This window comes from Thrips palmi, unplaced genomic scaffold (genome assembly GCF_012932325.1).
Source record: "Thrips palmi isolate BJ-2018 unplaced genomic scaffold, TpBJ-2018v1 HiC_scaffold_18, whole genome shotgun sequence".
Taxonomy (NCBI): domain Eukaryota; kingdom Metazoa; phylum Arthropoda; class Insecta; order Thysanoptera; family Thripidae; genus Thrips; species Thrips palmi.
The window spans coordinates 1,623,392-1,635,295 of record NW_023144627.1 but is presented as its reverse complement, the minus strand read 5'-3'; the positions used below and the strand labels follow the sequence as shown (position 1 = coordinate 1,635,295).

General features: G+C 41.4%; 1 protein-coding gene across 1 annotated transcript; it reads left to right on the top strand.

The window, feature by feature from the left end:
• The first annotated feature begins 94 nt into the window (after window positions 1-94).
• Window positions 95-6,019, top strand: LOC117645546. The gene is made up of 4 exons (XM_034385828.1): window positions 95-140; window positions 596-807; window positions 2,115-2,401; window positions 5,274-6,019. Exons 2-4 carry the CDS (start codon window positions 652-654, stop codon window positions 5,719-5,721), a joined length of 891 nt encoding a protein of 296 aa, XP_034241719.1. The 5' UTR covers window positions 95-140; window positions 596-651; the 3' UTR covers window positions 5,722-6,019.
• Window positions 6,020-11,904: the final 5,885 nt, after the last annotated feature.

Genomic DNA, 11,904 nt, shown 5'->3' with positions numbered 1-11,904 from the left:
GGTGGCCGCCATGGTGGCGCTGGCGGCGGTGGTGCTGGTGGCGGTGCAGCTCTGCGAAGACGCCGCCTCGCCCAGCACTGGCGGGGGCGGCGCCGTGGCCCACGCCGTGGTGGTGGCCGTCGGCATCCTGAGCCAGCAAGGTCCGTGGCAGGCATGACTATCGTTTCAAATCCGGAGAAACAGATAACGGATATTGTTATTCAATAAAGGTGACGTCACATTTGTTAATGTTAGTTTGTTACGTTGGTTCGAGTTTGATGTCATACGGTACAGTCTAACATTCACAGTGCGAAAAAAAAACAGAGTGAATCCCGTTAATTTTTATGCCGGGATTTATCGTAGTTCAGAACACATGATGTACTGTGCCTGGCTACAGTATTTACTGCACCTGGTACTGTACATTCCGTACTCCACTCCTGTGGTACTTACAGCAAATCCCGTACAAAGTACAGTAGATCCTGTAAATAAGTACATTAAATCCTGTACTCTGAACTACAGTGACAGCTGTACTAATCACTACAGGATTTACTGCGATTTTTTCCCACAGTGTTGGGCCATTGGGGAACATGACGTGGGTGCGTTGTATTTGCTGCAGGCAGTGCGTGGGATACCACTCTGGCGTCAGGCCGGTGTGCTTTGCTGGTGAGCTTGATGTTCGCCGTTATTCTGGTCAACTTCTACACGTCAAGGATCGTCGGCACACTGCTGTCGCCCGTCCCCCGCACCATCCACACTGTGGAAGACCTGATCCGCAGCCCTCTCCAAGCGGGCCTCATAGACAATGCCGTCTTTCGTAACACAATCCCGGTACCTCAGCTGTTGACACTTATTAGAGCAGTTCTCGCGAAATGGTTAATTTTGGGCGCTGCGTCCCACAGTGGGCAAAAGAGGATAGTCCTATACCATCATCAGGTCTTGCCTATTCGCTATGTTTGGAAAATCTTCAATAATGGGTGCGTTCGTCCACTGAAGGAAAAGTTGGTTCATGAGTCGAGCGAGCGGCCCGCTGGGCCGCAGCTCGCGGCGCATTTAGCCCTCCCAGAAGTATTTCAGGCACCAACGTGAACAAGCCGACACTGTTAAAAATCCGCCGCCATACACTGTGGCAAAAAGGTACGGAAAATTCTGTTAATTTTTTGCCAGGATTCTCCGTAGCCCTCTTATCAATATTCTCCGTAGGCTCTTACAGTATTCTCCGTAGGGCCGTACAGTATTCTCTGTAAGTCCGCACAGTCTTCTCCGTAGGACCTGGAAGACTGTATAGTCCTACGGAGATCACTGTAAGGTCCTACGGAGAATACTGTGCTGTCCTACGGAAAATACTGTAAGAGCCTACGGAGAATATTGATAAGGGGCTACGGAGAATTACCACAAGCTGTTTACAGAATTTTCCGTAGCTTTTTGCCACAGTGTATTAAAACACATTCTCATACAGTAATCTTGTTAAATTACAGCAGTTCTGCTTTGTGTCCGAACCCACATGATAATTTTAACATTTTTTTGAAAAGCACTATGGTCATGTCATGTTCTATAGCAATCCAAACGTTGAAACAGACCAAATTGTTGATACAAACGGTACTTTAAAGACACTGTTTTTTCGCACAGTGCACGTTCCTGAGAGCATTGTGTCATGTTCGTGAATCAGCCATAAATTATCTTACGTTCAAACGAATGTGACTTATTGTCACTTATTGTCACATTCTTTTCAACGCGATGTCACGTTCCTGGAAAGACAGTGAATGTGTGAAAATAAATTGACTGCAATTGCACTGTTATCGAAGTTGCGATACTTTCAACACACAAACGTGCGATGATATCCAAAATGTGACTCCCACGAATCATTGCTCCTGAGATGCAATGACTTCTGTATCGCACAAAATTCTGCACTGACAATCGCAACTTTCTGCAATGAAAATCGGAATTATTGCAAAAAACTGCGATGATGACAACACAAAATCTGAAATCATTTTTGCAATGATCATTGCAAAATCCTGCGATACTGTAGCTCATCACACCTTTTTGCAATGATCATCACAGAAAAGTGGAATGAAATGTGTATTGCGCAGAAAGTGCGGTCTGTATCGCAAGTGGAATAACAGTGTGTCCCGTTGCAGGACTTCAAAGACAAGTGGGCGACAGCCGTGTACGAAGCCAAGATCCTCCACTCGTGGCCCAACAGGACGACAGGCGGCTTCTTCTCCGTGGCGGAGGGCGTGGCGCGCGTGCAGCAGGGAGGGTTCGCCTTCGCCACCGCGGAGGCTCTCGCCTTGTACCAGGCAATCGAGAGGACGTTTCGAGACGAGGAGAAATGCAGCCTCGCCGAAGTGGACGTTCTCCCGCCGGCCTTCAACGCGCCGCTAGTGCGCAAGAAATCGCCGTTCAAAGAGCACGTCAACTACGGGTACGCACAATAATGCACTCTAAATGTTGTACAGTGAAGATTCTCCATATTATGGTGAAAATGTTCCATATGATGGTGGCGCAGCTGACTTTGTACCATACCGTTGAGAATTCACTATATCTTATAGAAATTTTGACCAATTTGGTTGGTATTATGGAGAAAATCTCCACCATGATATGTTGGTGCAGCCTTTTACCGAAAGACATTTACAGTGTGGGTTTTCACTCCATGGCTCGAAATGAATTCAAAAGACTTTGTCTCGCACTCCGAAATCCTTACAAATTATGTAAGCCTTGCGAAGTAAACACTGTAAAAATTATGTTGTGAATTTACAACGGAATATTTTACGAAGGTTTTTGGGAATATCCAAAAGTGCACTGTAAATGTTTCTTTCCTACAGGAACTTTTGTAAATCAACGGAAGTTCGTCGTTAATTTACGAAGGTTCTTAGTAAATTTACGAAGAAAAATCGTAAATGTACAGAATCTGTTGTAAATTTACGAAGGGCTTCGTAAATTTACGACGGGCTTCGTTAATCTACGACGGGTCTTCGTAAATCTACGGCGGACCTTCGTAACTTCGTTAATCTACGACGGGTCTTCGTAAATCTACGGCGGACCTTCGTAAATAAACGAAGGAACTGTTGGCAATTTTTTTGCCGAAGGATCCGTCGTTAATTCCAGACGTATAATTACGAAGGTTCTCAGTATATTAACGAAGGTTCTTTGTTTATTAACGAAGGTTCCCTGTCAATTTACGAAGGATCTTTGTAGATTTACGGAGGTGCTTCGTAAATTTCCTTTGTGATTGTAAAATCGACAGAGATCGTTCAAAAAATTAACGAAGGTTTTTGTAAATATACGAAGAGCTTCGTAAATTAACGAAGGAACCGTTGGCAATTTTTTTGCCGAAGGATCCGTCGTTTATTCCGGACATTAATTTTTACAGTGAAGTAGCTTCACATAACCATGGAAAAGGACTGCTTCTCCATGATCAAACAAAGTATGCTGTACTGAGAATGAAAAAGTCTTGATCAATACCCAATTTCGAGCGAGGTATACTTTCCCAACCAAATTTGGGTAAAAACGTTTTCCTCACCCGAATTCGGGTGATAAAATTATTCTAACCCCAATTTGGGCGATAAAGAATACCTATACCTCGCCCAAAATGTTTTGTCTTGATTAAGACTCTTTCATTCTCAGTGTGAGCAAGCTTACAAAGAAAATAATTCGTAGTTGACGAGCTATTTCTTCATGTTGCAAACTAAATAGTTTACACTCTGCAAACTGAAGTGTGTACATAGTACAATCTTATTAGAGCATGCTTCCAAGTACACTCTTATGTACAGCATACTTGCTAGGCACACGCTAAAATAGAGTGTGCCTGGCAAGTACACGCTAAATAAGTGTGTACCTTGCAAATACACGCTAAAATACGCTCCATTAGTCCTATCTAAAAGCATGGGCCAGTTTAAGTGTACATTCGAGGTACACTCTATTTTAGCGTGTGCCTACACGGTAAAAACGGTTCCTGGTTTTCTCAGGAACTCCCTGGGAATCGCCTATGCCTTCACCATTGACTTCCTGGGAAAACCAGGTTTCGTTTTTCCGTGTATCAAGTATGCTGTAAATAAGAGTGTACTTGGAAGCATGCTCTAAAAAGAGTGTACTATGTACACACTTAAGTTTGCAGAGCACCTTCCGCATTACTTCGTAAAGTTTTAAGCGTGTGTAAAATTACGTTGAAGGTCCCAGAGCCTTAAAGAAACTTAAGGGGAGGTTCTGGTGAAAATGCTATTTTCTACTAAATAGGTCCCACAGTGAAAATTTGTTATCAAGTATTTATTAAAATTTTTCATAGGGGAGGCACATTCTATGCCCTGAACCCAGTCGCAGAGCCTTTTTCTCCCATTTAGGCTATAACTTTAAAAATCTTCTTGCGCATACTATTTTGTCGTGAATGGTTGGTTTAGACATTTTTCACTTCGTCGATTCATTTTTTTAAAATGCCGGCATGCACATCTCGAAATGTCAATTGCCTTTTTATTCGCAAGCTTCCTAACCAAGCATTTCATTATAATTGATCAAAAATGTACAAAATAGACAAATTTTAGAGACTTTTCAGCTTTAAAAGCTTATAATTAATAATATAATGGAAGTTTTGAGCTATGCATGCCGGAATCTTTTGAAAATGAATTGAAGAAGTGAAAAATGTCAGGGTCAACATTTTACGACAAAATAGTATGCGCGAGGAGACTTTTTAAGATACAGCCAAAATAGGCTCAAAAAGTCTCTTCGACTGGGTTTACAGCCTGGCATGTGCCTTCAAAAGCCAAATTTTAGTCTCCTCAATGAAAAATTTTATATTCCGAACAAATTATGACTGTAGGATCCATTTGGAAAATGACAAGATTTTCACCAGAACCTCCCTTTAAGTTGATTGTTCACTTTTCACCTTTTACCTGAAAACAGTGTCCTCGTGTAGCACAACCGCGTCACTGAGTTAAACAGGAAGAAATGTTTTCAAAGTAATAGTCGCAACAGTAAAAGATAGCACAGAGTACGGGGGGTCGGTCATTCACACTCTCATTCCAGGAACGTGACATCACGTTGGAACGAACGTGACAAAGTGTCACGTTCGTTTGAGCATTGTGTCACGTTCGTTTGAATGTGAACAAGCTGATTTTCGGCCAATTCACACCCAAACGAATGTGACACAATGCTCAAACGAACGTGACAGTTGGAAGTTGGAAAGTTTGTCACGTTCGTTTCAACGTGATGTCACGTCCCTGGGATGAGAGTGCAGAGGTTTTTGCTCGCACATTTTTACTCATAGAACTGTTGTGTTCTTTTGTGTATGGTGGTTGCCGTAGTCTACTTCTGATGTACGAGCGAGGCCTGGTCAAGAGGTCAAGGCTGCGGTGGTCCATGCCGAAGCCCTACTGCGAGTCGGAGACGAATGCCGTGGCGGCGGTGGGCCTGGACCCCATCTTCCCCGCGCACGGAATCCTGCTCCTGGGCATCGTCACCTCTTCGTTGTTCCTGGTCTTGGAGCGCTGCAGTGTAGGGGCGTGGCCCAGACCCTGCAAACGAGGAGGCGGCCCAGTTCGCGTACGCCTGGCAAGTCTGGAGGACAAGCCGCGCTCTGAACCTTCCGCATGCCGTATGACTCAACTTAGAAGAAGTACGATTGGAAATTTAAGTACCCACTCAACAAAACATAGTCCGGTCCTGGGCGAGTCCACAGTGGTCCCAGGGCCCTCTGAAAATGTGTCGTCCTTTAATGACAAAATCATTGATGATACTTTCATCACTTTCTAATGATGACAATCTCATCACAAATTTGTGACATTTTCATCAAACAAATGGTTTTTATTTCGTGCATTTCAGATCATGAGGAATCACGTTTGTTTGAATGTGACAATGCGGGCATGTCACATTAAGACGAACGTTCAGTACAAGGTTCGTCACGTTTGGATGTGACACGACCCATGCCAAAGTGTACCATCTATCACATTCGTTTCAATGTGACAGTTCGCGTCCTGATTTCGTTTCTTACCTGAAGTAATGTGACAAAGAGGTGCTGCGAACTATTTTCGCAGGTTGCGAAGGAAAAAGTTTGAACATTGCGAAGCATTGGCTCGTAACGTTGCAAAGCGTTTTCTCTGCAAGTTGCAAAGTAATACTTGGCAATGCAAAGGAAAATAGTTTTTAAGAGAGTTTGCAATACAATGCCGGAGAATACTTCGCAAGGTTTATGAGAGCAGTTTCTGGGCATCTCTGTCACTTGTAAGTGTATTATACACTTATACACTTATAAGTATAAGTGTATTGTAACCTTCATGTAACAAATTTCTGTATCAAGCTCCAAAATGATTCATTTTTCTGTAACCGGCACATCTGTTACAAAATTCTATATCACTTAGACAAATATTTGTAACCAATGCAGGTAATACCAAATCCTGCATCAAAAATGACACAAAATTCTGGAACTTTTTTTAGAGTATACTTTCACTATTATAGCTGGCTTACGGCATGTACACACTGTTTACTGCATGCTTATGTGTATGGTATATACTGCATATGCAATGTAGGCCCAGGCAGTACATGATGCATAACAGGTCAGCTGTCGGAGTACTGAAAAGAGTACTTACAGTGTAGGCCTTGTGCACTTAACACTAGAAGCGCCGGGTTTTCGGATTACCGTAAAGCGCCGAGCGGGCCAATTTGACCCAAGGGCATTTTCGTCGTACATGTCAACTCTTGAACCGTCATTTCGACTCGAAGGGAACCTAAAACGGATTTGTAGACCCTTAACAAGTCTAAGGATAAAATTTGGTGCACAGGGGTCGCAGGGGACGAGGTAGACAACCCGCAAACCATGATTTGCTGTTCTTAGTGTTTTCTACTGTGCCTCGTTGCCGAAACGTTTTTGATGATAATAGATGGCATAATTGTAATCGCCTTATGATCGAGATAGGGGTAGGTTGGGGAAGAAAAGTACGAAACGCGTACTTTGCACTGTACAGAAGTTCCAAATGAGGATTAAACTATTCTGCTCTCGTGAATATGTAATCCAATGCCTTCCTAATGAAATGGATCACTGTTCGTTGATTATAGTTCCCCACATTACGTACAACATGCCAAAATGTATGTGATTTCGGAACTCCTCGAAAAGGGTAAGAAAAGTACACCACCGGGAAAGAAAAGTACAACGAAATGAATTGCGAGTTCGAACCGGGAGACCACCAATCTTGCCTCAATACAGGTTTACCCCTAAAGTGGAGAGCTTTCACTTGCCATTAGTTCAAGTTTCGTCAAAATCGGTCAATTGGTTCTGATTCTACATGGACTCATCACATAAGGTCCAAGAAGCCTTTTCTCAGAGATAAGTGGGTACAGCATTTTTGTACTTTTCTTCCCCTTTTCACGTAAATGCCAAATAACTTGTTTATTTCGAGTCTAATTCTATAAATTGTGATGACATTTTTAGCTTGTCTCGCGTAATCAAATCGATTTCCGAGATCAATTCAATTTTCATCCCGCTTTAAGTTTCTTAGAGGGTGTTCTTTTCGTCCCCAATACCTGTACTTTTCTTCCCCAGCCGACTGTACTTTTCTTCCCCGTTTCATTTTTACACTTTAAAAAAATTGTGTTGAAGCCTAAGAGCATCGAACGGCACTGTTTTTTCAAAGATGATTATGATGGTCTATGCTATAAGGTGGTACCTCACATTGGACTGTCGGCTGATTCTGCAGGAAGCTGTACTTCAAAGTACAAACATTTAAAAAAAAAGATTTTCATAGTTATTTTTAACACAGAAAATAAATATACATTGAACCTACCGACTGCATGCGTATCATTGTCACTCTCCTGATAATTCAAGGGCATCTGACAAAATGAAGTGGGGGAGGACAATTTTTTCAAATCCCAGCATGCAAAATGAGGAAAAGGTAAAGTTTCAGAATACGGAGAAAAGACTAAAAACCTTTCAACTAACGGAAACTATTGGCTCATCATGCACTGAGAAAACCTTACAAACTGTTTTCGGCCTTAGAAAGGAAAGCAGCTTGTTATATGAAAGTATTTGATCCAGGAAGCGGAAGAAGGGGATAACTCAATTTTGGCCATTTTTCAGGAGAAACAAAAAACTGTTAGCAGGGAAAACTAAAACAAAACAAACGAATTTTGCAGATGTTAATAATTTCAAAAAGCATTAGTAAAATTTTGGAAAAAAATCAAAAGTGTAAGGTCACTCCGTAGAGGATTTCTGCGACTTATCACTTTCCGTTGAAATGGAAAACAGAGTCAGCTCACCTTATATTTCCTAAACAAAGAGGAATTTTGAGACAAGTCAAGTGGAACAATAGTCTGCATAAAGTGTATGTTACTCTGGTGTATTTTTTGGACTTAGCTCTTTTTTCCAAATTGAAATTCAAAATTAAGGGGGGGTTAAGTTGAGTTGATTCTTTTTACACTAGATTCATAAAAACACAAGTTGAGTTATATCCTTTTGCCAATTTGTCGAACGAACTCATGTAGACTAAGGTTGAGTTATCTCCATTTACCAGTGAAATTTAGACTGTAAAAGGGGTTAAGTTGAGTTATACCCTTTTTCCATGTGGATTTTCTCCTAAACTGCTTGGAATTCAGTCAAAAAATTTGGTGTAATGATGTAAACCATTCTAAGGCACAATAATAAAATAAAAACTCAATTTGGGGATAAGTCAAGTTATTCCCTTCTTCCGCTTCCTGGATCATTTTGAACATACATAAGCTTACAAAGAAAATACATTGATATTTACGAACTATTTCTCCGTATAACAAGGTAAACAAGGTAGGTTTACGCCAGACCGCGTCTTGTCGTAACAGGCTTCGCGATGTCTCGCTGCCTGTTCCTCCAATCCGCGCCTGGCGGACCTACCTTGGCCTGCGGCGCTAGCCTGCCTTCGGCAGGCCATGGCTTGCCCATCGTCGGTTACTTCTAAATTGTTGCATACTGGGGGGCTCCGCCCCGCAGACCCCCCTTCATTCCAGATAGAGTTGCTTCATCCACAGATAACACGATCTTGACCCTTGTTACTTTTCAACTTGCCGGGGCTGGGGGGCCCTGCCCCCCTGACCCTCCTTTCTTCAAGGCAGAAGATATTTGCCGGCAGAAAACTCGATTTTCGCCGTTTCTTAGGTGTTTTTCGGCTATAAAAACTGAACCAGTTGAGCTAGGATAGTGAAATTTCGCGTGTGCCGAGCAAAGGACATACCCAATAAGTGTGCAAAATCTCAGCCAGATCGGCCGAGCCGTTCAGGAGGAGTAGTGCTGACAGACAGACAGACACACAGACAGACAGACAGACAGACAGACAGACAAAACTTTTCAACCCCACCTGAGTAACGGGCTTCGCTATCGCTCAGCCAATGAGATTGTACAATGTACGCTCAACCTACTTCGTAAGGTGTTAAGTGTGAGGGTAAACACTCGTGAAAGTGTAAACGTAAACGTGCCAAAACGCGTCTGCAAGAAAACACGTGTGAACACTGTAAATCTTAGCATGGGACAGTTTCACACATTTTAGCGTGTAAGGGAGAGGGGGTCACATAGTGACACGGGGCTAGTACACTGTGCGGGATTATTTTGTGAAATTACGATTAATTGTCTGTTAAATCTGTACCACGAACTGCTCGTAAATTTCAAAAACGATGTGATCATCCATCTTTTTTTCGTCAATTTACAAAAATATTCTTAAACTTACAAACTTAATCCTCAAATTTTGGTCGTTTCAGGCATTTTTTCTTCCTATATAGTAAGGAAACAACGGCCGAAAACGCACTTTTTCAGACTTGCTTTTACAATCATACTTGTAAATTAACGATTTCACCTGTAAATTTAAGAGGCAGTTCGTAAAATGATGAGCAGATTGTCAATTTACAATTTACTTTGTAAAAAAACAGTGCAGTTCGTGGTACAAATTTAACAGGCAACTATTCTTAAAAATAAAGCTTCATTTGTAAGAAAACAAGTTTACGCGTTTTAAAACGAGAATAGTCGTAAGATAACGATTTTATCAGTAAAACTACGATCTTTCGTCAGTAACATTAAGATTTCATCGTAAAATTACGAATTTATTCCTAAATTTATGAGTAAAGTATGTAGAAAATATGACAATTGTTCATGTCATGAATCTTGTAGTTATTTTACGAATTATTATTTGTAAAATTACAACACTAATTGTTGGGATTACTGTTGTAAAATAACGACTTCTCTTAACAGTGTAGTGACAGTTCGTGTTTCGTCCTGTTCCCACGCGATTTCTGCCCTCATAATTTTTCATAAGCTTTGTTTCAAGTCCAGAGCGATGTTTTGAGAAGGTAGTGGAAGAGAGAGAAGTGGGAAGGGCGTCATTAATTTTGGGAAATTTGACCCTCCGGAAACGAGGCATAACCTAAATTTTCTTTCCATATTTGAAGTCCTATAGCATGTCTTTAATGATATTTGAAAGCTTATCATATGTTTCTCCGTTTGCTGTACATGTCAATACGTCATATCGACCAAATATTTAATGTATCAGTCGATCTGGATGAAGGAGGTTAAGATGCAAAGTTTACTTTGTCTCATGGGGTAAATAGTGACAAAAATTCGGGGGTAAATAGTGACACTCGTCTACTGGCATTTTTGAATTAATATGCCAAATTTTTGACTTTTGTTTATGTTTTTTATTAGGCTGTTAAGTTTTTGGTCTTTATGTTAGGTTTGGACCATTTTAGGTTTGAGGTGAAGCGTTACAAATTTTTTTGAGGTCTGGTCTCAATTCTTGTCGAAGAGACTTTGCGCTCAAAATGAAATTTTAGCTTTTCTTAATTAACTGGAAAAGTGACTGTTCCATGTCCTCCAGGATCATTCTACCAGTACAAAGAAGTATTTTAAGTAACAAAATATGAATGTTAATACTCTAAACAATAAATCTTCTTGTAAAAAAAAATTAAACGGGTATTTTATAAAATGATCAACCTGACCTAACCTAACCTAGATGTAGGGCCTTAAAGAATATTAGCCGTCAAACGTTGTGGAAGGGCTGTCTGTCAGTGACAGTACACAAGAAGTGCAGGTGCTAACATATGGTAAACGGCAAAGCCGCTGCTCCTCACATTTGGAAACCCCTAAACATCTGTGTCCTCTTTGATAGAAAAATATTGAGTTTTTCCTCTTAATTTAGATTTGGCACTGTTAACATTTCAGAAAACACTTATAAACATTTTATAACTATTTTGTGATGTCAAGAATGGAGGTTTATCAAAGGAAATTGATAGTGTCACTATGTACCCCCAAGCTGTCACTATTTACCCCAGGGTGGGGTAAATAGTGACAGTTGCAAGGTTTATCAGAAAAGCTTTTGGAAGGGATTTGTGTGACTCAGACAACTCGAATGCTACCTTTTCTTACTCAAATAATACCATACTTCAGTTTTATTTTTAAAAAATGGGAAAATGTCCATTAAGACGCCTGTAGGACCGAAAAGAAATTATCTGTCACTATTTGCCCCCCTCTCCCTTACCAAAGTGTCTCGCGCTAGCAAGTGTGATACGTGTATCACACCTGGAAGGGTGAGACGGTCTGTCCCCCACTTGTTGTCAATGCTGGCTCTCAGGTTCAATGCCACGAGGCCGGTGATTGCAAAAGTGAGACGAGCGTGTCACACACTGCCAGGTGGAAGATATTGGTGTCGCACTCGTCCAGGGGCGAGACGTTGGTTTCACACACTTCCATGTTGAAGATGTTGGTGTCTCACTCTTCCGGGTGTGAGACATTGATGTCTCACTCTTCCAGGTGCGAGACGTTGTTGTCTCACACTTGAGAGTGTGAGACGTTGATGTCTCACACTTGAGAGTGTGAGATGCTGATGTCTCAAACTTGAAAGTGGGAGATATTTAAGCTTACGCTTCGTAATGAGAAAACTCTAAATGTTGTACAGTGAAGATTCTCCATATAATGGTGAAAATGTTCCATAT

Excerpts from the sequence above, each read along its gene's own strand:
- LOC117645546 (XM_034385828.1), top strand. The coding sequence starts at position 652 with ATGTTCGCCGTTATTCTGGTCAACTTCTACACGTCAAGGATCGTCGGC. Across the intron at positions 808-2,114 it reads TCTTTCGTAACACAATCCCG|GACTTCAAAGACAAGTGGGC; the intron begins GTACCTCAGCTG and ends GTCCCGTTGCAG. Across the intron at positions 2,402-5,273 it reads AAAGAGCACGTCAACTACGG|TCTACTTCTGATGTACGAGC; the intron begins GTACGCACAATA and ends TGGTTGCCGTAG.